General features: G+C 36.8%; 1 protein-coding gene across 3 annotated transcripts in view; it reads right to left on the bottom strand.

The window, feature by feature from the left end:
- The window catches only part of BRWD3 (bromodomain and WD repeat domain containing 3), a 52,725-nt gene that overhangs the window by 5,085 nt on the left and 19,898 nt on the right, over positions 1-27,742 (bottom strand). The window contains exons 9-39 of one of the 3 annotated variants that reach the window (XM_021405903.1): positions 26,955-27,055; positions 26,223-26,293; positions 25,084-25,184; positions 23,229-23,269; positions 19,792-19,896; positions 18,612-18,765; positions 17,979-18,113; positions 17,072-17,200; positions 16,445-16,670; positions 15,662-15,832; positions 13,667-13,850; positions 13,090-13,183; positions 12,297-12,446; positions 11,421-11,497; positions 10,285-10,462; positions 9,838-9,954; positions 9,300-9,407; positions 8,149-8,273; positions 7,845-7,927; positions 7,208-7,319; positions 6,810-6,871; positions 6,562-6,717; positions 6,164-6,284; positions 5,666-5,791; positions 5,495-5,576; positions 4,967-5,023; positions 4,347-4,490; positions 3,911-4,063; positions 2,430-2,593; positions 1,757-1,854; positions 1,085-1,237 (exon numbers count right to left, since the gene is read on the bottom strand). In XM_021405903.1, the coding sequence (XP_021261578.1) occupies positions 1,085-1,237; positions 1,757-1,854; positions 2,430-2,593; positions 3,911-4,063; positions 4,347-4,490; positions 4,967-5,023; positions 5,495-5,576; positions 5,666-5,791; positions 6,164-6,284; positions 6,562-6,717; positions 6,810-6,871; positions 7,208-7,319; positions 7,845-7,927; positions 8,149-8,273; positions 9,300-9,407; positions 9,838-9,954; positions 10,285-10,462; positions 11,421-11,497; positions 12,297-12,446; positions 13,090-13,183; positions 13,667-13,850; positions 15,662-15,832; positions 16,445-16,670; positions 17,072-17,200; positions 17,979-18,113; positions 18,612-18,765; positions 19,792-19,896; positions 23,229-23,269; positions 25,084-25,184; positions 26,223-26,293; positions 26,955-27,055 (3,778 nt within the window). Of the gene's footprint in view, positions 1-1,084; positions 1,244-1,756; positions 1,855-2,429; positions 2,594-3,910; positions 4,064-4,346; positions 4,491-4,966; positions 5,024-5,494; positions 5,577-5,665; positions 5,792-6,163; positions 6,285-6,561; positions 6,718-6,809; positions 6,872-7,207; positions 7,320-7,844; positions 7,928-8,148; positions 8,274-9,299; positions 9,408-9,837; positions 9,955-10,284; positions 10,463-11,420; positions 11,498-12,296; positions 12,447-13,089; positions 13,184-13,666; positions 13,851-15,661; positions 15,833-16,444; positions 16,671-17,071; positions 17,201-17,978; positions 18,114-18,611; positions 18,766-19,791; positions 19,897-23,228; positions 23,270-25,083; positions 25,185-26,222; positions 26,294-26,954; positions 27,056-27,742 lie in introns of all 3 variants that reach the window. The other 2 variants (XM_021405901.1, XM_021405902.1) reach the window with 2 other exon arrangements.

Raw genomic sequence — 27,742 nt, 5'->3', positions numbered from 1 at the left:
CTTTAAGACAAAAATTTATCAGATCAGAAGTAAATACAGTTTAGACTATAGACAGTATATATAGTATAAAGTATACAGTATAAATAGTATAAATACAGTTTGGACTATAGACTCTCTTGACTAAGAGTCCAATGCAAATCCACCCAATAAAAGGAGAACAGGGTGACATGCTTGGACACAAGCACCTAACAACACTTAGACAAATCCTAGCAACAGTGTCAAGAAAAAAACCTCCAAAATTTATTTCAAACCCCAAAAATATATATTAAAACAGCACTCTGTGAGTAGTACCTATTTTCTATCAAACACAAGTTCTCAAAAGGCTTAGTCCAGGGAGCACTTGTGGCAGACAGTTTCAAGACAGTAAACAACCCAAAAATGCTCTCTGGAATTTCTGAATGCCTCAAGTTAAAAATATAGTAAAGCGCTTTGCTGGCTTGGGACCAAATTTGTTTTCAGGGTTACAAATTGGACAATGAAGAATAAATATCTTCTTTAACACAGGATACAAAAAGCTCATCTGACATATATAGTACTGCTACATGGACTTGAGGAGGACTCCAGAAATTTCAACCAATGCTCATTCAATGCCTACCTCAGTGAAAGTTCTGATTGATGTGCCTCAGAGACAAAATAGTGAAGGTTTCAAACTGTGTTTCTTCTCCTAATTATAACCACTTATTTCAAATACAATAAAAAAATATTTTTTTTTTAATTGGAATTCTTGTGTTTATCTTTGGTTTCAACTTGATTACTAAAAGGATAAGGTTTTGGGGTGGGAATTCTTTCAGCTTTGTTTGCCTTTTTGTCACTTTTTAAGAAACTGTACTTCCCAATAAGTTTAAGAGCAATCAAGTTTTTTCCATCTGGAGAAATTTTAAAGGACTCCATTGAACTACATGTAGCATTATGTGCATGCCACCATTCGGACAAGAACTATAAATAGTAAGCTAAATTAATCTAAGTATGGTTTGGGGCTATAGTGCATTAGACCCAGGCAAGAATACCATAAAATCAGCCAGAAGCACTGTCTTCCATTTCTAGTGAAACCAGTCATTGAAAGAATAAAATAGTTATGTCCCACCTTGTTTCACAGGTGTCAGTTTACTTCTGATTGGTTTAATTTTCCCTGGATCAACAGTATTTCCACTTCGGTTCTGCGCATTTGAGCCTGAGGAAGATGGCTGGACTTCCACCTCTTCACCAGTGGCTGAACCCATAGGTTCCTCTGTTGTATCTGAAACTTAAAATGGGATACCACTAGCTTGACAGAGTATCTTTCATCCTCTATTTATACATTCAAAATGCATATCTATTTTTGAGAAGTTCTGTATCACCTGAGTTAGTGGCCTAAAAGTCAGGAGGTTTCTCACCAAGATGCCTCTCCAGTCATGAAGAGACATAGATTCCTCTACGGTGTAACCCAAAGCAAACTTAATGTATTTGTAGTTGCTGTATGAGGGAAGCCCATGTACAGGAAGTCCAGGATCGATTAATTCTTAGCAAGGACAGGACAAGTTTCCTTATTCTCTGAACCTTATCAATAGCTTACCAACAAACAGAGGGTCCTGTTCTGCTAACATGTCCTACAGAGCACATATTTACGTGACTTTGCTACTTGCTTGTTCAACAGCTCGGTTTTGCATGTGTCTCATGTATATAAGATTTAAGCTGAACATTAAATATCCTTCAGCTTTTTCATCATTCCGTGGACAAGCTGCTCCAAGAGAAAGGATGCATATAAAAAACTTCTCACCATGAGATGAAACTGAAGAGCTAGTCCTAGTCAAAGGCAATGAGGTATTCTGGTTGGTTTTAGGTTGAATCTTCATTTGCTTCTGTTTCCCTTTTGGACTGAAGATACAAAACATTCCAAAGAGATAAAACTGTTAGCACAACGATTTGCCCTGCAAGATGTATTGGGTTTTTTTTCTTTTTTTTTGCATCAAACTCATAGCACAAATGATCTTTTTCCCCTTGGTGCCTGCAAAGATGTAGTAACACTAAAAAGAGTTACAATATCCTGTTTGATAAAGGCATTTGAGTTTTTAAGAACAAGGCATGTGAGGGTCCTTTTTTTTATCTCGCCTCTTAAAAGTGGAATACGCAGTTCCATAGATCACTGACTTCTGTATGACACGTTAAGTGTTACACAGCACTTTTTCAACCTTTACTAAACAAAGTAAAGTTGCTTTTTCATTTTACTCAGAGGGATTACTTCTAATTACATAGACTTTTGCTTACCAGAATTAGGCACAAACTATGAAATGAGCATGCAATTTGTACTCATGATTTTACTACCCAGAAGAACAACTGTATCAAGAAATGAGCAATATCGTTACTGGCTGCCTATTTACAAAGGTTTGTTTACCACTGTTATGACATATCTATAATGGTACCAATACCACATCTTTCTGGTATTCTGTTACCTAGAGGCTCTACTTGTTGATGGTGAACTGCTGCTGCTTCTTAGCCGTTTTCGGTACCGGGGCCTTTTCCTCTTCTGGCATTGCATTGCTGACTTGTACTCAGAGATGATATTTTTCATATGATTTTCAAATAAGGCAGATAGTCGAAGTGTCATGCTGTAAATCTGGGGTGAGAAAACATGGCCATACTTAGTAGAACTTGACTAAATGGAAGACCAGCAAAAGACTATAAGAAACTGCTCAGACGTCAGCTTCTTGGTGCAAAAGAAAAGTTCACAGTGACTTCAACTACAAAGCTCTTTAAAGATATTTCCATTCATGACGTAAGCTTACTCTTATGACAGAAAGTGTTTACCCTCCTCTTTTAATCATCATAAAGCATGGAAGCACTCCATAAAATAACTTGAAGTACCAAGGGAAAAAAAAACAACTTCACTGTCCCCTCATCTTAGCTTTTGGCTATAATTCTCTAGTGAGGAGTCCTTACACTCTTCCCTTTAGAGCTGCAGAGAGAAGCTAACTAAAGTGTCTTCACTCTTCATTTTTACAAGCCAGGTATCAAAATCTTTAAGTTACTTCCTTGTCTTATTTCTAGGCCACACTTCTGACCATCCCCGTTCCTAAATTCACTCGTGTCTCTTTCTCTGTATTTCAGACTATTTACTTCTGTTCAAAATTTTACTTTGAAAGTTTTTCACTTATAATTGTGCAAATTCGTAGTTCATACTCAGCGTATACAAAACAAAATTCTTAATTTCTTTTTCATATCTATACTCTTCTGTTGCATACAGTCTTATGGATGTCACGTAAATACCATCAAGACAATATTATCAATATCTTATACCTCTTCCCATCTCTTGCAGTCTTCCTGAATACCACACTTCTCTGACAAAGTGTTTTCTTTACATTCACACAACTTAATTCCTGTCCCCGGTTCTTACATTGCTACAAAGTCTCCTTAGCTCTGCTATGTGCTGTCCCGCCCTTCTTGCCTCCACTTGGGATGCTGTTGCCAAGACGGTAAAACAGACTAGAAAACCTCAGGATGTTGACAGACATTTGGCAGTAGATGAACCTGCCGTGGCAGAAGGCCCAGCTGTGTGCCTCAGCCCTCCCACAAGGATCATCCCACGGAGGCACTTCACAGTATTTAAGCAAATGGATATTGATGGGCCACTTTATTAAAGTAATTTAGGAGTTGACTCACAAGCTGTTCAGTTATAAATACACAGGGAAGTTTCCCAGGGGGTGCACAGCAGTAAATAATGCACCACCAGGCTTAATCTGATGTCAAGCACATATAAAACACCCTCAAATCATCTGTCTTGTTGCAATCCTCTACTAATTTTCTCTTTACTCAAGCAAGCAAAAATTACCAGTCTTTATCTTCAGAGCTTACCCCAAATACCTTTTCTCGTTCATGTACTGTATTCATGCAGGGCCAAGGTCTTTGTAAAGAAGAAATTTAAATTTTTACTTACTCGAGACTTTTTATTAGGAGTGTAAGCTTTAGAGTTGCAGAATATTAAACGAATATCTTTGTAGAATTCCAAGGGACTAGTGTAATTCCCTGCTTCCAAGGTTTCTTTCACAGTGCTGAAGTCCATAGGAGTGTCAACAATATCTCGATAATCCTACAAGAACACACAAGAATTAATAAAAGCTGATAAAAACAACACCTATGGCAGACAATGAAAACATCTAAATTATCATCCACAGCAATGACTGTTAAGTAATTATTTCCACTTAGGACAGAGATTTGAGAGTTAATGCAGATAATTCTCTGAAAATATCAGTGGACTGAACATGATCTATTCCAGCTCAGAAAGGAAAAGATTAGGAACATGTCCAATGTGGAACTTTGCCAAAGGATGAACATCAGCTTGTTAAAATGTTGAGTATGGAAGTTGTACTTACAGGATAGGAGAAGAGATCAACTGGCTGTCTAAAAGGCTCAGAGTCCTCTCTTTCATAAATCAGGTTTAACAACTGCTTGCATTGCTCTTTCCAAGCATCAGGATTTCCTTTCATGGGCTGTCTTTTTATTCGTCGTCTTACCTGCTGGGAAACAGAGATATTTCATCATCTTTCAGAATATTCAGAATTTCCACTTTAAGTTCCTATTAATTTACTAGTGCTAATGGCACAACAATAAGCAGTATACAAATTGCAGAAATATGCTTTTTTCTGGTGATAATTACCCAAAACCGTATTAAGTATGTGATATTTCAGATTCAAGTTTGCTATTGTTGTCAGATTTCCCTCAACTTTGATTGCAAACTGAATTTGTTATGGATATCTTTTAGATCAAACAAACAACAGCAAAAAAGGATTCTTCAGCAATTAAATTGTCCTGGACAGCAACATCCTTAGTCTGCCAGCACTGACATATACACAACTGAATTAAGACAGTATCAACTACATACTATAGCTTAAGGACAGATTTAGACTTTTAAACTATTTCAGAACTAAATGACTATTTCAGTACCTGTTCTACCTGTCTTTGTAAGCTAAATCAACCAGAAATAATTACTCACTCGTCGTTTTCCAGAGGAAGTCCCTGGAGCATCTGAATCTACATCTACTTCTGCCACCTAAAGGAAAAGGTGATGATTGCACACATGCAAGCTCGTGTGCACACAGAGCAATGGAAACAAGCGGGGTTACAATAAAATAACAGCTAATACAATTACAAACTACTCAAATGAAAAGAGTTTCGAACAAAACAGAAACCAGTTTCAAACCAGAAGTTACATCACTTCAGGGCAGAAAGTAGATAAAAGGTAGAAAAGCCACTCCACCTCTTTTACAATCCAAATTTGCTTCCATAGAAATTACATTTAAACATCTGAGAAATATTAGTGGCTTGCTTTCAGTCCTTGAGAATTCAGCTAATTCTCAGTCTTGCTGAGCTATATACCTCTGCCTAAATGTTCATGCCACAAGCAGCTGTAGTGAGTTTATTCAGACTTCATGTAGTCTCTTACTTATATTAAGTTCCGTAACATTTTCCAGATACTGAATTTAAAAATATAAGTTCTCACAATCATACTTAGCGGTCTTACCTCTTCCTCTTCATCAGTACTGCTCAGGTCTTCTGCTTTCACCTTATTATATATATCTAATATATCCGTACAACTCTGATCCCTGTAGAGCAATAAGAACAGTCAAAATATATAATTGAATTTCTTAGAAACTCAAGACATCAGGTCTACGAAGTTAAAAAAAATGCCTACCCAATGAAGCGAAGCAACACATCTGTTACGATTTTGGCTGCTTTGACTATAGGACTGTCTGGCTCATTGAAAGTTCTGGCGTTGTGTTCAATGTATCGTACCTCCCACATCAGTGCAGAGATTCTCCTGAAACAAAAACAACAAAAAGGAAAGCACTATTTCGCCCAACTCTAGTAACTGCAGTACTAGAAAAATATCTGGTTCAAAGGCAGCAGAGATATAGAGCAAATATGCTCTGCCTACAGTGCATCCAGGGACTAAGACTCTGTACATGTAACAAAGAAGACACTACAGATGCAGATATACCAGCTTTCGCCCTAACAATGCAGCCAAAAGAAATGATTATATAGTAAGACTTACTTTGTACAAAGTCAAATACAATCTCATTTTATGCTTTCAGTTTGCCAAATACGTTGCCTAGGTGGCATTGCATGTTATTTAGCTAAACAAATAGGCTACAGGAAATATAGATTAAAAACAAATAAAAAACAAACTGACCTATAAAACCTGTTTTCAAGCCTCCTCCTGATTGTGGTGAGGTCAGTTGGATAAGCAACTACAGTGCAATACATGGGATAGGCACTAAGGTCCACTGGAACAGCAAAGGGATTAGAAATGTCTGAAAGGCAAAAGATTAAAGTAACTCAGATGCCTCAGATAATACCAGCAGGAAAGTTATTTTGTAACTAGATGCCTTAAACTAGTTCCTGTGTTTCCTTTCTAAGAATTCAGCAAAGTGGACACCATATGACATTCAATAGGCTCTTTTCAATTATTTAGCTGAGAATATTTCAAATACTTCATACCAATTCCCAGCACTCCACCCTATCTACCATTCAGTCATGTGCAGCCACGCTGACGTCTTCAATACTTCCACCTTTTCTCTCCAAACATACCAAGAGAAAGAAGTTGCTCAATCCCCTGAATTACTCGTTCACACTCTTCATCTCTGGAATGGGCCCCCCATTCTCCTTCCTGGGGTTTGTAGAGAAGAGCTGTCAGTTCATCTGGAGTCACAGGGACTCCAGCACCAACCTCCTCTGGATAAGCAGCTAAATATGAAGAATTCAACAACAGTGAGTACACTAGCAGTGACACAAAACTATTTTCTTTACATATGGACGTGAATTCAAAACACACTTACTTCCTTCTGGAATTGGCTCCATGTCCCACGGACTCATCTTCTCTCTTTCATTATTGTCCCAGCTTTTAAAAATAAAAATAAAATACATTTGAATACATGAATTAAAGCGTTCAATTTTTCATCTGGCTTAATATAACAACATCTGTTTTTCTTCTAATGGACTTGAAACAAAAAGGTCATGTCTATTAAAAACAGACTCCTTATTTTTCTCTTGTATCTCCCATGCATTCACTGCAATGCTATTTATACTAAAAGTGTTACTTTAGGAATAAGATCATTGTTAAATACATGAAAACAAAGTGGCTTATTATGTATTTCAATGGAAAAAAAGGATCCATGTTCCTGAAGTATACATGGAGTATGTCAGCATGTCTGATATATTGCAGGTAAGTACTTACTGAACAGAATAGCACTGGAAGGAACTATCAGGGTATTCTGCCTGAAAAGGCTGCTGACTCTCCACAGTTCCAAACCACCAAGCATCATCTATTATACTGCGAAATCTATCCCCTACAAGGAAAAAGATTGGATTCCACAGAATCGATCATTTCTCTTTTCTGTTACAGGAATATGGCAAACATCAAATAAAGTTTCCAGTGATCACTACAGTATCAAGTGTGGCACAGCCTTTTTACATCGTGTTATAAAGATGCTGCACATCATCTTACAAACATATCCCCACACATCACAAGTACATAGCCTGACTCTGAAAAGTCAGGCTGTGGGAATGTGATAGAAATATCAGAGAGCTACAAAATATAAGATGTGCAAGTTCATTGCAAAATAAAACCAATAATCTTCAAGAATCCTTACCACAAAGTATAACTGTTAATAGAGTATATAGTAAAATTATTTTACATTAGCATAAACACTGTTTGAAAGGGAATTTGTATACGTAAATGTTAGAATTTGTTGTGAGCACTTCTTCCCTCATTTCAATGTCTGAAATACATGTTATTCTCAGAAAGTCAAAAATTTTAGCCTATTAAACAAGCACAGAAACACTGCAAAACACATGGAAGTGGAAATAGTTACCTATTTGCCAGTTCCTTTCTTTGGCTTCATTATAAAACTGATGCAGCACAAGGAAGTCAATAACATCTGGCATATCATGATACCTTTAAGAAATAGAAAAATATTACTTCTATTACCCGCAAGCATTGTACCACATGGTACAATACAGTCTCCAAACACAGAAATTCATGCATTTTGTTTTCACGTTTGGCATAATAATGAATTAATTCCATCATGTCTTGAAAGAGAAGAAAGAAAAATGGGGGAAGCTTCTAAGCCTCACGAAAATTTCTTAAAGAACACCATCAGAATTTCAGTTACTCACTTAATGGAAAATGATTCTCCTGTCATTTTGCCTGTGATTGGATCTAGGAATGCAAGCTTCAAGCAGCAAAGTGTAGGGGGGCCAACTTCGTATTTAATTCCTACAGTCTTCACAAATTCTTGTTCCTATTTATCAACATGCACAGAACAATATTATTTTAACGTGCTAACAACAGAAACATCCACGTTAAAATAGCAGACCTATAAACAGAAAAATAAATACGCTTCCACTTTGCAGCCCAGGTAATTTCACCCATAAAACTTTTCTTTACCAAAAAACTAAAAATTAATCACAGTCTCCTTAAGAGGAAAACTAAAAAAAATATCAGATGCTCAGTACTTTGGTATATTTGTGAGCAACATGTCCACAACCTATTTAATTTTTGTGAGAAGATTCTAAGGCACTCAACTTTGTTTCAACCACACTGATGGCACTAAGGGTTATTCCCGACTAAAGCCAGGGCCTCTCACCCTTGTACAGCAACATACAGGGGAAGGAAAAGGAAACTCTCCCTTCTGAAGAAAAAATTCAATATTAGCCTTGCACAATCACATCTTGTCAACCATGAGCAGGTGTTGAGATGTGTATCCTAAGTGAAATAGCATTTCCTTTTTCTTTGAAAGGCATCTTGGTGTTGCCTTTGAAGATTACAGGTGGAATCACTCAGTGCTTAGCACTAATGTAAGGATATTTTTCCAGAAAAGCAATTACTTTCGCATGTATATGAATATTAGCATTTATATATGCTCTTTGCTTGATGTGATATCAGAATAAAGCGAGGCATGTAAACACTGAGGATTCGGCATCACTGGACTCAGTAATTCAAAGTAAAAAGGTTTAAAAAAATAGAAAAACTTTGTAAATACAATATCTAGCCAAACTATAATACTTTTATTCTGTAAAAACATGTTGTAATATAATGTTTAGCTCTTCCAAGAATTTAAGAACATACACAATTATATGCTTAACGACATCCTGTTCAAGGAAGCTTGTGCATGCATTAAGATCTTTACTTACTTCTTACCATCATATTTAAAACAATGATGCCACCTAAATGCTCAGGTCATTGCAGAGCATTGATAGAACTATAAACATCTTTTGTGGAGTGGATTCTGCTTGAATGTGAGTTAAGAGGTATCCATTTAACTTACCCTGAGTTCCATTTTGTTCCATGGTTGTTTTTGCATGTTAATACTGTAAATTTTTGCTTTTCTTACTGCCCGCACATAAGCTTCATGGCCTTGCCTGAAGTATATGATCTTAAATGAAAATTAAAAAAAAAAAGTTTATTTTATTTCACTGATAGTTCTGTTCCTGTTCATTCTAAAACTTCTACAAACACTTCAGACATTGTGCCTTTTAGAACCTACTGCACCCTTCCTTATTTGACTATAAAGCACTCTTATCCTTAAAAATATTTATATACAAGCCCCTAAAGTAGCCACTGCTATGGGCTGTCAAATTGAGATCATTACAAAGCATACAGATTTGTTTGAAAATGCACAAACAATTCTTCTTTCTGTTCAGAAATTACGTGTGCACATAAAGGAACACAGAACAGCTATCTGTAAGCACCCAGTTCCTAATTCAGCTGTCTTGACCATGAGCCAAGATAGATTTAATAGTCCCAACCAAAAAGAAGTTCATCTGCCTAGATGGGCATTTAAAGACTGCTACAGTCAGTATTACCTCATCTCCCATTTGTGGGACAAAAGGCGAGCGGCGGGGTATAGTATCCAAGATCCACTGCGGGGCAAGCCACTCTTCACTGGGTTCCCCTTCCATTGAAAGCAGTCCGCTTGGTTTCTTAAATATATTAAATTTAGAGCACAAGCTGCAATTACTGTGGCAGAGTATACAAGCAACTGATTATAAAGCATGATCTAAAGATAACTATATATAAGGGCAAAGCAAATGCTGGAAACTTCCAAAAACCTTAACTAAATCATAGGTGGTAAGAAATGTTCATTATCAATAAAACAGAAGATTAAGATGTTCACAAATAAAGAGACTATGTTTCTTTAAAAATACGCTGTAGGTCTTCTTTAACAATTATTAGGAAAAAAAAACACAAACAATTCAAAAAAATGCATATTTATGAAATCAAAAAGGCCCTCATAAATTAAAAATGCCAACCTTTTTTCTAGGCTGTTTTAGTTTCCTTCGTTTTTGCTCCACACCTTTTGTTCCCTTCAAATTTTCATCTTCAGAACTACTACAGATTTTCCGAGCTGCCTGCCTCGTTTGTCTCTTTGGGGGCTGGAGATTAATTCCAGCATCTGCTGTCCAGTCAGAATATTCACTTGATGAATCACTGTAGATAATATAAAATTGTAAGAAAGAAAACAGCACTTCAGTTTTCACACAATGGAATGAAAGGGCCAATCCTTCAACCTGCTTTTCCAGTTATGTGAAACAGATGTCAGGATTAGGGCACATTTCCACTCTCTTAAAGAATAGTTAAGAAGTTATATAAGTGTTATCTTAGCAGACAATTTTAACAATTGCAAATTCCTGGTAAATCTAGGAGTCATGTCTAGTACTTATTTTCATACTAAATATCTCACTGATTCATAGACTGACTCCGTAAGAACTGACTCAATTGCATGAAAATAATCAGAAAATTAGAACATTCTTAAAAATACATTTCCAATTTTAATACCCAAATAAGACACACAGACTCTGTATCAGCTCACGTCCCTTTCAGTCACAAAAGCATAGCATTAAGAAAGGAGACTGTGGAACTTGTACACAAATACATATTGACAATGGAAAAATTAACTACTGAAACATGAACAGAAGATATGTATGTCTTTCTATCAATTCTTCTACTAGATATGACTAAATGGCATCATTTTTTTTCAAGAAGTTCTTAGTTTAAAAGGAGATTTTCATAGAAATGTTCTTTCAAAATTGTTCTTCATTTTTGAAAATAAAAAGGAAACGCTTTAAGTGGGATTAGAAAAGGTGGCAGTCTTCAAAAACTAACAATTTTCACATATATTCAAGACACTGTACGTAAGTCACTCAAATACACAGAAATATTTACTTGATAAGACTTTGGAATTTTTTGTTGTTAAAATTTTAAACTACTTTAGTCTACTACACAGTTTGCTTCAAACTGTCAAAGGGTGTAACAAATCTGTACATTTACCAGGTTATTCAGTAACACTTCTTCCTGAACTTGCAGTCATAGTTTCACAATATCAAAGCAAATGTCTTACTTATTTTACTTAAATGACTTAATATAATAAAGAGGCTAATAAATCTACCTGGAGCTGCTGTCACTTTGCCATGTTGCCACAGGATCATCCACAGATGCATCACTTGTGCCAGCTGTCTCATCTTCCTGTATTAAAAACAAAAGGTTTCACTTTGGGGCAAAGTTTTACCTGTACTATTTCTATATGCAAGTTATATGGTTTGTTTCAGTTGAGGAAAGCTTTGTAGTTAAGGACTAATTTAACTTTAAATAATTCCACAATTTCTTTCTGTATCTTAATATTATACTACATACTTATGTAATTCCTGATGTGAATGTTAACAGTACTTGCACCACAGAATGAGTTGTTATTTAAGTATTTGATTAATAAATTTTGGTGTCGCCTGACTGTCTTTGTAGTTAGTTATTCTGTATGTTCAGTACATTTACTTTGCACGTCTCCCTGTTGAGAAAAAGTTATATTTAATCTGGTATATTTTAAGTTCTTCCATTGTTGGTATCAATGATTAATACCAACATCTCTTTCAACAACAGTCTACGGATGCAGATGAAATCAAAGTACTGAATCTGACCTAGAATATATGTGCAGCATGAACTCTACTACGTGTGAATGTCCAAACTTTAAGTGGTTTAACCCAATCCAGTTAAAATTACTTAAGAGTATTTCAGATTTCCAAAAATACACAACCTATCTTAAGCTAGTTTTGACTATTGTACTGGAATTGAGGTAAAGGATCCTTCTCTCTCCAAGATCAACATGCTACAGTAACACCAAAAATCCAAAGGATTCAACAGTTTGAGTGTTGTTTCCTAAGTGGAGAAGCTCTTGAGCCCTAGCAGTAACAGTGCTCTCAGCACACCCATTGTCAAAACACAACCTTTGTAAACAGAGAACATTTGGGAGGAATCACTTGAGGTGTCAGACCTCTGAGGAGCTGTCTGACTCTTCCCGTGCACGTGAGTTTTGACTTGCTCCTTGCTGACTGTGCTCTATCGTGGAGCGGGTCTGGTAGGCATGCTGGCGTTTGCGCTGGTTCCTTCTCAAAGATCTTCCACTTCCTGGTTGGTAATCGTTCTTTTATCACATGAGAGAAGAGAGAAAAAGAGTACATATTTAGTAACGAATTATGGAGTTAAAAGATGTCTTTTTAAAGTGACTATAAATTGTATCCCATCTAATTCTGGGTTTCCTGGTTGGCATTTGTAGAATTGAAAAGACATCTTTTACAGGCTTGTGGTTGCTCATTTCAGTGTGCATTGTTTTTTTTTTTCTTTAGTCGGATGGTTTTTGTTTGCTTGTTTAATATCAATACTACTTTTTAAGTATCCTTTCTAAGAAGGATTGCTATGATGAAATATAATTTTTCTAAAAAAATACCTGCAGCCTCTGGATAAGATAAAAGTTAGCCTCTTAACAGATGGCACCTCTAATCTTTCTCCCAATTTCTGTAAGCCAAACTGAGCATTTACTGTGATGCTGCTCTTTCGCTTTCCCAGAATCATGCTACAATTGAAGCCTTATGGACATAGATTTACCATTGTTTTTTTTTGCACGCTACGGCGTAAAAACAGATCAGTTAGTTACAGAGAAAAGTAGGAGAGCCAAAGTAACAATTAGCACTATTGATCTTCTAAATCATTTCATTTCATTTTATTTTTTAGCTGAGTTCTCAGAACTGTTTGACACCCAGGTTCTCACTTCTGGTGAATTAACTCACCCGTTGTAAGGTATGGGATGGCTTTCTCTTCTTTTCAACAGTGTATAAACCAATTTCAATTTCACCTTTGGCAGCTCGACATTCTTCCTGGACCCTAATTGTACAAAGGAAACATACATTTTTTTCACTAAATCATTATATACTCAACAGTCTCCTATACATTAAAATACTTCTGTGTCTCTTGCTACAAGAAATCCAGGCACAGGTCCTCTAAACAGCATTCACACACACTTCACTCCAAGGAAATTGAAATGTATTAAAATTAGCGTGGGGGTGCTTTGTTTTTAAACAAAGCTTCAGGAAGACAGAAAAATCAAAAGTTCGAAATTAAAAAGTAATAATGTGTATCTTGAACCACTGAAAAAAAACTTAATTGAGAAGAGAAAGAATTTACAATTCTTAAACCCTCAGCAGAAGCTACCACTCTAATCCTACTCTCGGAATTTCCAAACAAATCCCCAAAAAACTGAACTTATTTCTGAAAAAATCATTTTTTAAAACCTACACTAGGTGTATGGAAGAATCACTAAGCATCATACAATTTAATCTTCTTTTCCTATCTCATTTGGCTTCTTACTTGCTGATGCCTGGAGGAAGCTCATTCACCACCACTCTTCTGCTCCATGCCATGAGATCTCTCTCCGTTGCCATTTGACTTCGGGGAGCATTGTGATGCATTTGCCGGACCCCTTCAATCTGACCGCTTCTCCGGAGACCAACGTTTGGTGGAGATGCAATTTCCAAGGCTGGACTCCGAAGAGCTGAGGGGGAATAAAGATTTTTCTTCACTTCTATGACCCATCAATAAAATCCAGAATTTAAAGCTTAAAGATTGCAAAATGTCTTTTTGGAACACTAATTCAATGTCTGGTGGCTTTGTCTTTTACTTCAGATGAAGGTTTTTAACATCTTGACCTTGGACTACTGGAGATCTATTTGCTTCTGTAATATCACTGTGGCTTGCAATACCCTTAGAGGTGACTGTGGCAACCAGAGAACATAACTATGTGAAAAACTGTAAAGGCACTTTAAGTGACCCGCAAATCAAAATCCTGTCTTCTGTTTAAAGGCTCTGAAGTCTTAAATTCTGTGGTAGAGGAAAAGAGGAGATTGTCACCTAAAATAACAGATTGCTGCAAGGTTTAACGTTTCTCTTGTGCCTCTACCTGTATTTGTAATGTTTACCTAGTGTGCACAGGCACACCTTTCATCAGGAGGCACAACACTGCGGTGCTACACATTCAGAAGAAAACAGAGACTGAAACTTCAGGGTAGCAAAATGAGAAAATAATGCTGATAAGATCAGAATTGCTGCTATTGTTGCCTTAATTTATCTTCTTATGTGGGAAAATATCAACAATTTCTATATGTTAAATATGGCTAACAGCATGAAAAAAATCAATTTGCAATTGCACTACCCTACATAGAAACACTCAGCTATTAAAATATCAGTGTCAACGGTTTACGGGCACTTCATTCATACTCTAATTGACACACACAAACGGGTCAGTTCATGTGGGAAAAACACTGATCAGTGCAAGTTCTGTAAAGTAACTACATTCATTTCTATTCTCTCACATCTGGAAATTCCCTCTCACACAAATACAGGGGCATTTGTATATATTTTGCCAACAGAACTGAGGACTGGGATTACACATCAGCCTATCACAAGAAGCAGAAAGGACTTCCTGTGAATTGAAGCTGCCTGCTAGGCCACATTCATGACAACACCGATTCAAATCAAAGCAAAACAGTATTTTAGGCAGTTTTCAGTAATATTTTTCCTATTCCTTCTTGAATTGAAACTCTAAATCTAGCAATTTTAACTTTGCCAGGAAACTCTAATACAAAAGTATAATTATTTAACCTAAAACTAATCTATTAGTAAATTAGTAAATTTTTTAAAAGCTCAGGATGACTTGCAGCAGAAGTCCACAGCATCTGCTCTGTTATGACAACTGCACTCAATCAGCTGCGTCACAGTCAGCTGTTCATATCTGAGTTTGTTTTAAATTTTTAATCACTGTGCATATTAAAAGTAAAGTCACAATAGCTGAACACTTACCAGGAGAATAATCTCAAGCTTTCTCAGGAAACACTAAGACAGAGCAGACATGTTTATTTTATAAACACTGATGCTCAGCTTCAGCATTTATGCTGCACCAGGAAGCCATTAGCCTGTCACAACATTGTATTCCACTGACATTCTCTAATTACATACTGTTAACTCGACATTATTCAGTTAGAAAGTATCATCTCCATAATGATTAAGTGACATCGAGATAATACAGTGAACTTTATTTTTAGAAACGATTTATAATAGAATTAATCACACATTAACAGTTCTAAGTAATCAGATAGTGCCCAGTTAGTTAGGTGATCAGCTGCATCTTCAGCTTTTAATTCCTTTGATAGTATTAGCAAGTGCCCCAGACAGGTTAATAATATGTGTAAGAACAAGAGAAAGCATCCTCAAGGACATAGCCATAGAACACAAGCTTGAGCACATTTTGATTAGTACCTTATTGTTCTTCACCTAAAGAAATGACAGAGGTAAAGAGGGGACACTTACCTCCATTAACAGAGTGAGATCTATTGAGGGGAGGGTTTGGAGGAGTTTCTCCTTCATTAATTAGTCTCAGATCCTGCTCCCTTTGTAGCTCTCTGATCATCCCATCAAGGATACTCTCATCTTGGTCATTAGTTTGCTGCCCAATGACTTGTTCAACTACTTCACCATCACCTTGACAAGAACAGGGCCATGATTGCTTACAAAATGCTTAATTTCTGATTTATAATCACCCTAGAAACAATCAAATTTTAAGTTGTGCTGTCTGGCCCGCAAAACATCTGATTTCAGGCCATCTTTCTTCTCTTAGAACAGAGTCAAAGTTTAAAAGATTATCTACAAGAAAAACCTATAATTACAGACTTGCACATAAAATAAAAATAAGCACTTGGAAACAACAGAAATAAATTACACTTCAGTAGCTAACAGTGGAAGACCACTACCAGAGATGAGCATTTTTCAAAGCCTGTCTTACTTTCCTGCTTCCTTACCCACATACACAGTTACACTGAGAACAATTGGACAATACTTTAAGCAAGCTGTCATAAATGTATGTAGAGGTCCACAGATTTTGGAATACTGCAGTCTCCTTGTCTTATCTCCAATCTGGTTAACTCCATACACTTCCTTTATGCCATGAAAGCATCCCATATTTGTTCTTCTACCTCTAGACTGATTTTAAACCACTAGTTTCAGAAGAAAATAAATTAGTCTTTATAGTACCATCCTACAGAACTGGTGCTCAATACTGTGCAATACATGTATTATGCATGAAACTTAGCGTACCATTAGCTACATATCCCAGCTGAGGAATAAGTTGCTCATCCTTGCAATTTTCTCTCCCTGGTACTAGCCGCTGGAATCTCGTGGGATGAGGATTTCCATCAACATCCACCAGAAATGGAGGAGGCATAAGATGTGGAGCCTGTTGAGTCTGTTCGTCCAAAACATAGTTATTTGCATCACGGATCAGTGGTCGGTAATCTGTATGGAAGAACATCTGATCTGGAATCTGCAAGAAAAGCAATTTAGTAAATAAATAAATGGCCATTTGCAGCTGACATGAAGCTTTGGAATGGCTCCCATATCCACATACCACAACTCCTACATTTAGAATCAGCAGAAGAAATGTTATGACAGAGAACAGACTCCTACCACAAATGTGTTTTGTTATCAAGACTTGATGCAAATACTCAATAGTAAGTTATGCCAAGGTGAACTGAAAGAAGATAATGTCTTGCTCCCTTGTCTAGAGATTCTCATCTAAATCTTTTTGACTTAGATAAACAGTAACTGCTCCCTTATTTAATTAGTATTTAGTCTAGGGCATGGGGGAGACAACGAACTAACACAACCACTCCTAAGACTAATTGAGAGGTCAAGACAGATGAGTTTAAAATTCATTCAACTCACCTTTTCATAATATTTACTGCATCCAAAACCAAATAGCAGCAGATGTCCATGAGAGTCTGTGCAGGCAAAATGCTGTCCATCTGGTGAGAACTTGCAATCAAAAACAGCTCCATGGCCTTGGCCCTCAATCTGTATACAAACAGAGCATCCCTTTCAAAATCATGCATTCCCTATAAAAAGGCTATTAAGAAAATTTCACCTGTGCTCCATCAAGTATTAAATCCTAATTCTGTGAACACTCTCAACTCAATGATTGCTTTTATTTTCCTTCTCAACTATTAAAGTATCACCGACTAATAAAGTCAAATGACTTATTTGCCCTGAAATTTCAATGCAACTTTTAATGTATAATCTGAAATAAGAAGACTAAATTTTATTTAGTAGAAGACACAGAACAAGCCTGGGGCAAAGAACTCATACATATGTTAGCTCCATACCAGCAGGTTTCACAGCCTCAGGTGCCAGGAAGCTAACTCAGGTCCTGAAGCAGCACAGCTGCATTTGCTCAGCAGTGGAATCAGACCAACAAACTCGATACTGCATGGATTAAGATAGATGCCATACAAAGCCAACCATACTGTTTCCCAGACCACAGCATTGTGTTACAACATAGAGGCTTATTGGTTTTCACTGCTCTACCTTGGGAATTACTATTATCTTTTGCACAGTATATCTGTACTAACAGATCCCATGAAAGACTTGCTGCTACACTTAAACACACAGTAAACATTCTTGGGTGCTGCTTCCTGAAGACTACAGTGTTTTCTTTTCAAGATGCAGAAACTTTCCACAATGTTGTTGTAACGCTGCTCACAGTAAGTACATAATGAAATTCGCTCCTCCCTCAAGTCCAGTTTTACATAAATGTAAAAATAAAAAACAAAACTCCTTCCCTGATTATTCTTACCATGTTAAAGTAATTGCGAATTTTTGTTCCTTTGTCTATGTCCCAAATGAAAATATTTCCATCATGACCCGCGGAAAGTACGATCCTTTGGTCAAATGGATGGGCCTCCAGAACAAAAACTTCATCATCGTGACCCTACAGTGAAAGCAGGGTAAAAAACAAAGTCATGTTTCTCCACACAATATCTCCAAATATGCCAGTATTTAGCGTGAGGATAGCTAAAACATCTCAGTTTACTAGATCTTAGGCTAGAATTGTGTCTATACTTAGCTGACATTTTGTCAGGGGCTTGGCATTATCATACTTTCTGCCTCAGATTGTAGCTCAGCACAAAAGGAGGAGGGGGGAGAGGAAGCAGAAATCAGCAGCGAGGACAGCTGCAGCTCTCTAATCTGGGCAGAAGCCGTGGCCTCCCAAAGGCTCCCTGTCAGCAGCAATCAGAAGGGTCTAGCACCATTTTGGTCATCAGCTCTTTTCCTCATGATACATGCTCCTCCCAAAAAGCACAAGACAGCTGGCATATGTCAGGATAAAATATTGCTTACCGGGAGGTATGAAAATACAGCTCAGAGTCAAATCACTTTCAGAGTTCAGTTATAACAAATTGTGATTATTCACTTGAACTTTACTCACAGATAAGCTATGAAGAAGCTGCCCTGTGGATGAGTTCCACACTTTGAGAAGGAAATTGTTGACTGCAGTGATGACAGTGGTATCATATCTATCCCAAGCCACCATAGTAACCTTCAGTTTAGTCACCTTGTCCTCCCCAGATGCTACATTGTTTCTAAGAAAATTCATAATTTAAAAAAGAAATAAATCAGTAACTGCATACAGAAATATTTAACAGCGCTCAGTGTGAAGTTAACACTTAACAGAAGTCATTGCAGACCTCAAAAAGAAAAACTCAAAATTCAAACTGAACCTGAGAACAAATTCAACACAACTCATCTCTTACCTGAAAGCTTAGGGAAAAATGCAACATTAATAATTATTCTGGATATACATTTCTATATTACAAGAAATTCTGCAAAGCAACTCAGGTCTTGGAATAAAATAAGAAATCCAAAAGTGTGTTTACACAGGAAAGAAGACTGTTATGGAAAAGAACCAGTGTCAAATTTCTCATCAACTTTTTGCCTGCTGTCATTTGCCCCCATGTGAGTAAAATAAGCATTAATGGACTACATTTGTTTATTTGAATTGTAACTGAAATCACAGAATAAACTGTTACTTGTAACAATGGCTGCATAACACTAGGAACTGCCAAACGTCCATATTTACATTTGTATTATATATTGTGATCTCTTTTATGTTTTAACTTCAATTTATTCATTATAATTTTAACTCTATTCCATAGTTCAAAAATAAAACAGTATACATGACATAAAATGAACATTAATGACCTAAGGAAACTATGGCAGTAACTACCAAGAACTTTTCTGAGAGGTGAGAGAAAACAACAGTTGTTCTGAATATATACATACATATATTTATTTTTAAAGCACACAGGTCAGTATAAGATCAATGAGGTTCTACTACAAATCTCTTTCCATGAGATGAACTCTATTTGACATTCTTAACACGTCAGCAAAATATTAAGTATTCCCCAACCACTAGAGTCAGGAACTACCAATCATTAATATTTTCTTCTGGGGGCTAATTGACAGATAAGGCCATGGAATTTTTAGTACACAACAAAGATGCATTTTTAGTTAACTTAAAATGTAAGTAAATAGTTTTAAATTCCATGGAAGATTTTGGTTTTTACGTAAACAATGCTAAGCAGTATGCTTTGTTTAGTTTGCTTTACCCTGTCATTTTAGTCGCCATATCCAGGACTACACTCTTCCACTCTTGCTGATGATACTGCCATACTCTTGCCGTTCCATCTCTGCTTCCACTGACAAATCTTAAACTATGGGGTGGAGGTGAGAAACAAAAACAAAAATGCGTCATGAAATTCTGCATAAGCATAAGTCACTGCTGCTTCTGGTCTAACACCCAGATGCCCATCTTAGGTTCTTACATTCTCACTGTTTGGTAGCTTCCCTATGGAGTTTTTATCCTCAGCAGCAGCATGCTCAGGGCATGCTAAATCCTGCAGCAAGAATGTTTAGGAGTTTGGCAGAGGACTGTCATTCACTCTGCAACAAAGATGCATACACGTACACATATCCAGGTAAAATACTTGGAGATGCCTACTTGTATGCATATTCTTGTCTTATTCTCTCTATGCCCACACTGGCGTGTTTAGTCTGTCATAAAATCACCATGAGCTACTACCACAGAATAAAAAGCAGCTACAAAATTTGGCAAGCCAAGAGCACACGCGTTCAAGTCAGCACAGAAGCTAGAATGTACTTAATACTTTTTCAACACTTATTCTTTATATTGTTTGTGCATCTCTGATCTAGAGAATATAATTAAAAGACAGCGAGGTTACAATTTTCATATCAGATTTTGCACAGCAGAAAACAGTTTATATCTCACAACATTAATTACATTTGGTTATAGCTAGCAGATGGCCTTGGAATGACTTCAATGTCGTAATTCATACAAGCTGCACATTCCCTTTTTAATGACATCAGCAAATCCCTTGAGCAGTTCATAGTGGAAGCAAAGAAAAAGAAATTACATGCCAGGAGTCTAGCATAAATTATAATACGTTAACTTAGGGAAAAGGTGAAGACAGAGAAGGGAAATACCCACGCTGTATAATAGTAGCCCTGCCTGTGAAGCTGAACACAAAACTACATCATAAAGCTTTAACCATCAATATTACATTATTCATTTGTGTTGAGAATTTTGAAAAAACTCCTCGAATAACATGCTGTCACAGGAAAGCTAACGCCTTTAGAAATGTATTACATTTACACACAGAAATGATGATTGTTTCACCTTTTCGCATTTCTTGACCTGGAATTTTTCATCATGGTGAAAAAAAGCATTTAAATATGCCCATGACAAGTTTTCCTGCTTTATTTTTTTTAATATAAAGTAAAAATAATGGTCATAACTTTTCAATTTAGCATACAAGTATAATTTTCAGTAACTACATGACTTAATACCCTCACTGGGACTTGTGCTCTCACATTCCCTGGAAGGAACTGCTCATACAATTATATCAGTACATTCCCATATAATTTTCCATGACAAAGATTTCTGAGTACAGGTGCAGTTGCTCTGGCAAAGGCACTGTTTTGCTTGGATGGCTCCTGCGTGCACAAATCCCTTCAACCTTCTGCCAAGCAAAATAAGGAAAATGAGCAAAAGCTGGCATAAAAACATTTACATTAGGATGTTGGTCACTGATCATAGCTCGTCACACTGCACTCCAACACAGCTGTGCTGCAGAAGCTTCACACACAGACAAGCCTATAGGAAGCTCTCACCATAGGCATCCTGACTGCAATTCCTTCAGAAACAACAGCATCCCAACTTAACACAGGTTTAAAAACCAAAAGCTCTGGAGGTGGGAACGGTTAATTTAATAAATATTAAGACCGGAAGATTACAGTCCTCATCTAAACTAATAAGCTGGAAATTCATGGATTTCCCTAAAATTTCACACACTTACCGGCACAATATCAGAGATAAGCAAATTTTTTATGAATAATAAAGCAGACCAACAAAATTGTCCTAAGACCCAAAGGCCTTTATATCCCATTGAAGAGCTGTTCTATACTTATTCCCCTTCAGGAACTAATCAGGATTTTCTCCTGTCATTTCTGAGGCTGTTCATCATATCATGTTCTTCACTAGACTCCCACTGAAATCAAGTCAAGCACTTACGAATGGTGCATTCGATAAAACAAACATGCTTCCCACGTTTTTCAGAACTCCGAGCACCAGAAGAGCAAACTTGCTTGGTCAGCGTGCCCAGGGAGGGCCATAGAAGAAGCCATTGATCAAGGAATTAAACTAGACAGATACCAAAGGGTGGATGACCTTGTGCTTCAGCAGCATATCAGAAATGTCATATTATTTGGAAAATGTTTTCAAATTATGCAAATCATTGGCTGCTTTCTGGTCCCCAGCTGGTATAAATGATGCAGAAAGAATAGGCAAGAAACAATAAAAAAAAAAAGAACACTAAAAAACCAAACCGACACATACATAGTCTATCAACAACACTACCAGCTTCAACATAAGTGCACAATTAAATAAAGAAAAAGAAAAGCCCTACATATAACACAGTTCTACAGTTCATTTTTTAAATATGCACGATAAGATACTCAGCTGCCAAAGTATCCATGAATCCTCTCCATCACACTTCAGACAACACACCAATTTCTATTTCTCCTTTCCTGTTTATCCTCTTTTCATCAGCTACTACATGAGGTTGTACATCCTTTTGGCCAGTGAAGATAGGATTGCTCCAATGGTAACCCTAGAGCATACTTCTCTGAAAGTCACATATTTGAAAGTTCCCATACTAAAGAGAGGATGGAACAAGAGTAGCTGAAAGAGAAGATAAAGTGGCATATTTATCTGTGCCTCACTATGGAAACATGGGAGGTCACTGTGCCACCACCTTGCTTCCTGCTGCTCCAGAAAAAAAGACACACAAAAGTCACTACCAAATCACAGCCACACAGATAAAAAGGTAAGTACACATGCTTATTCTTCACTTTGCCCTAACAGGACTGCAGTGATAAAGCAAAGTAACTGAAAAATGAAATCCCTGATCCTACTGTAAAATCTGAAAGCCTGAATACACTCAGATGGTACTGCCAACTTCTCAGGTAAAAGCACCTTGCAACAGAAACCCCATTAATGAAGATCAGATCGCAGCTCTTTGCAGATGATTGCTCTCCAGACCGTGAAGCACACTTGCTTGTCTGACCATCTGTGAATGTGTAACAGTTTTAGCTTTCGCTTAGCTTATGCTTATTACAATGCTCTTACTCCAGAAGTAACCCCTTCTGTACTTAACAAGCCTACTCATGAGGTGAGACACTTACAAAGATATTTGTAAGTAAGTGTAATATTTGATATTTACGCAATTAAAAAAAAAAAAAAACACCAAGAAAAGCACAGTCACAGAATGCTTTTGTTGTTACAGCAGAAGACAGCAAGACAGCTTGTGGATACGGTACACACCTTCCAGTACACTTCAAATAATTTGTCTAAGATTAATCAGAGCCCAAGTGCAGTCTTCCTGTTGCACTAAGTTTTTCTTTGGAAACTTATTTGGAAAATTAAATATCATACTTTTAATGGAAAAATCCCAGGGTGGCCACTCACCTGTCTCCATTGTTACAGAACTGGACTGCGACAACTTTGTCCTAAACAAGGGGGGGAAAACAGGAGTAAGTGCTTTGTAAGATGAAATGCTCATCCAAGAAGATCCTATTGTTGAACTGCTATTTAGTAAATTACACCTTCCTATACATCTCCTATAATACATTATCATACAAATTCAAGAAAAGTCACATCCCCTGTTAAAATTTCCCCATTTCGTGTTGACATTGAAACAAAAAAACTCAGAGAGGCAGTGAATCCACAGCCCTCCAGAAGTAGCTCAGAGATGCAAAGGATTTCTATCTAGCTCAGTCTCCCTGACACTTGCATATTGAGGAGGAAGAAGCTGCAGCAGCTCTGCTCTTACCTCAGCACAGTCTTACTGCACAGTGCCACAGGGCTTACCCTGTCTGGGAACCCTGCACCTCTTACACTCCACTGATAACAGGAGTAAGGTACTCCCAGAGTCCCCAAGCCCTGGTAGGTATAGCACTCAATACAATGGTGAAAGAATGACTTAACCACATACACTATCACAGGAGGTTTGCAATTTTTAGATAAAACATTAAAGCACTTCAAAATATTTTGTCCAACAACAACAGAAGAAACAAACAAACCTTGGTTTTATTTCCACTTTTTAATTGTTGTGAAATAAAACCATTAAATTTTAGACTTTTAAAAAAATTGTTGTTATTTTATTTTGCTTAATACTTGTGTTGGCTACATGCACTTGCTATTCTTTACTCCCATGAATGTCTCCAGCTCCCGACAACCAAGCATCCAGCTCAGGACTTTTTCAGGGGTAGGCTAACAGCAGTCTGAGGCACTGAGCAGACTTCCAAAAATCAAAGGTATTTCAGTTTATTCCAAAGTTGATGTGCTGAATATAGAAGACAAGTTCTTTCTGGTGAGCAAAACATTTATTAGATTTACTGACTTGAAGCTCTGAGGTGTAAACACAGGAGTCATGACTCCCACTGAAGTTCAATTAATCAATTTAGACCTCAACCCTAATGCACAAAATATTATTGAAGTGGGCAGCTGGGCTATTACAGTATAACGATAAATGCTCCAAGCTCCTCATCACTGAAAACCCTATCAGTGTTGCTGTAAGTTGCCTTTCTGATATATTGTTTACCACAAACACAGTAAATAATACTATCATCCTCTGTTCTCAGTAACATTTAAGAAATGAAGACAGATTTGACACTATTTTAGTAACTGCTGTTTATCAGATTTCAAAAAAATCCAAGACATTCAATAGTTTTCATAGAAACTATCAAGACTCAGAAACCTAAAAATTAGCATTGAAGGTTATTATATAGATATTCAGAATAGCTTGAATTTTAAGGAGGATCCTTCTGCATCACCTGAGGAAGGATGCTCTGAAGTTTTCCTTACTTTCTAAGTGATCCAAAGTCTGACGGCATACTCTAAAACCAGAATTACTCTGGGGTCTTTTTATTACATTTGTGGATTTCTGTCACAAATCAAGATAAATGTTCAAGAATAAATTTAATAGGAATAATTACATATTACATTAAAAGTGCTTTAATTCCCGATCTCATCACAGACTCTCTTCAGGAACAAATGAAATCACCTGGTCCCTCCATTGCCTGGAATATAGGTTTTCCAGTGGGGAATAAAATACATAAAATATTTTGCACACATATCAGGCTTCAGGGGAATTTGAAAATAAGTATACTACAAATTGCAAGGCACTAAATACCACAGTGTTGAGAGCCAACCAAACCCTAAAGACAGAAAAAGAAGTTTAATAGTGTATACAAAGTCTAAGTTCTTGAAATAGGTAAAGCAGGGGGAAAAAGGAAGAATTCATTTCTGATTTGTCTCTTACCGTGTGAGATTCCAACTCAGCCATTTTCTCTGGAGATTCCGAGCCCAAATAATATATTCTTATCACGTGGTCAGTACTACCTGTTGCAATGAACATGCCACCTAAGACAGACAGTGTTTTTGGTGAGAAGAAAAGTCATCCAAGCAACAACTAATTACTGCTTCATTTCAATTACTGCTCTATTGTCAAAGCAGCACACTACAGTTTTAAAACCGAGAATTTCAATGTAACAAAAACATACGTCCTGAAAAAAAGAAGTCAACTCTGACAGCTTTTGCTTTAACTTTTTTCCACTTTCTCAGACCACATCATCTTGAACATAACAAAGAGATCTACAACATTTTACAGCTGTAGGTCTTAGTGACCAAAGGAAGATAAAATTGCAAGTTACAGCACTCATCAACTAATTCTTCTGCTTTCCCTCAGACCTTCAGAAGTTACCACAGCGCTCTCAGTCAGCCTACGCTGAACAATAGAAGGGGAATAATTTGATATCCTCACTGGCCAAACCCAGTATGGAAGCACATTTATTTGAAGTGCATTATTCCTGAACTGGGAGTCAGCAATTAAGTTATTTTCTTGTAAAGTTTGTTTGTTCTCTTTATAATATTGCACAAAAAAATGGGTGTTCATGTGTAACTTACGGCATTGAGATAGTTTTAGCAATTTTAGGATTCCTGATTTTAGAAAAGGAATATGTTGAGGGTTGCATGGTTCTAGAATAGTTCTCAATTTCAGGTAACAAAAATTAATAAGAAATTACATGATTTTGCTTGTAAAAATCACTATTTTTGAGGATTAAGAGCTGTAACAAAGGATGTCATTCAAGCTGATATTTTCAAACACATATGGATCATAAGGACTTGGTCACTTACAAATCACTCAATAGTCTTTCTCTGAGGTGGTCAAGACAATTTAGCTGAATATAAAACAAAGAAACAAGCACAGAATAAAAAAGAAAAAAGCAGCTTGAAACAGACTCTCTGCACTAAGAGATTCAAACAAACACAATTTGATAGAGCTGAGATTAACAGAAAAAGGCTTTGATATCATTTGTATTTAAAAACAAGTAATAGCCTGTCACCAAAGGAAATACAGTTCAGAAAATACTTTTCAGCTACCTCATAACACATACATACCAGAACTGAAAGATGAACAAGATATCTGAACACCAGGCCTGGACCTCTCTGCAAATTTCACAGGGCGATCCCTGCATGAGACATAACAGCATTTTTACTTTTCATTACTTTATTCCTGCACTGCAACTCAGCAAGTAAGGTCCACCCAAAAACTCTTTGTTTCATAATTCATAACTTATTTTGCTAGAGCTTATTTTCATTTGTTTACTAATGAAACCATCATCTTCTAAACTGAAAATATTTAACTTGTTTATCATTATATTCACCAACTTAAATCTATTTAAAACAGAATCTGGCAAGCCATTCGTCTAATAGAAGTTATTTCCTATTAAGGGTGTGTTTGATGACACATATAGACGTGTGTTCTTCTGATCAAAAGCAATGAAATATCTTTGCTTGTACATTTCATGGTCCTAAACACAAACGCATTAAGTTTTTCCACAGCATTGCCTAGCAAAGCACAGATAAAAGAAAAAATAGCCTCCCCTCTGGGTTGTAATGCTATAGACTCTGCAACACATGTAAGAAAGTGCTCTCTGCCCAACACACGGGTATTAAGTACGGCAGTCACACCACAGTCATCCAGCAGCAAGTCCATAGCAGAACATATCCCCAAGGAACTTGCTCATTGAGAAGGAACATGCCCTTAGTTATCCCAGCATTCCTCTCCACTTTAAAATTCCAAATCAAATCGTCCTTCTTTAAAAATAATAATTATCTGAACAGGCTTACTTAAACTTCATGGTGTTAGCATGCCACTGCCAGAAGCAGATTGTTCCATCAGCACCAGTAGAAGTGAGGTATCGTGTTGTGCCTTTTCTTGCTGGAGAGAACTGAAAATAAAGTTCAGAATTCATTCAGCTAATTTCATTCTCCCCTTACATGCTACAAATTTGTAAGCGGACATTGACAAGAATCTTTTTCATTAGCATGTTAGCTTTCTCCCCAGGATCACAGAGAACAGGAACAGGGACAAACACAGAAAATGAACTTCCATAAAAACAAAGCCAAGAAAATAGGGGAAAAAAAAAAAACAAAACCATTTTGACTAGCAAGTATGTTTTGGCTATAAAAAAATCTAACTCCGAAATGAAACAAGCTTAGTCCCTCTGACCAGGGCAACAAGCTTAGGGAATATCTCTTTAATTCTCTATATTCATGATATTTTCCTCTTTCCTCAAAAAGTCATAAAGAATTATGATTATTTTCTAAACTATAAGAACTTTTTAAAAAAGCCGTTAGGGATGTATGTATATGTATACAATATTTTGTTTATATAAATAGATATGTAACATAAAATCAAGTTGTAAAATATTGCCATAGTAATAAGGTAAGTCAGTTACAGCAGAGTTAAAATCAGAGAAGACTGGAAGCATAGGCAAAAGGAGGAGAAATGAGATTCCCAGTTGCTGTGCACACAGCTATCACGGATGCCAGCTGTTCCCCCTGACCCTGCCAGTTCATCTGATGCTCTCAGTTGGGACAAACCTACACCGCCAAACATGATGGAAAGAGAAGTT

The sequence above is a fragment of the Numida meleagris genome, chromosome 8 (assembly GCF_002078875.1).
Source record: "Numida meleagris isolate 19003 breed g44 Domestic line chromosome 8, NumMel1.0, whole genome shotgun sequence".
Taxonomy (NCBI): Eukaryota; Metazoa; Chordata; class Aves; order Galliformes; family Numididae; genus Numida; species Numida meleagris.
This window is presented reverse-complemented; position numbering and strand designations above follow the sequence as displayed.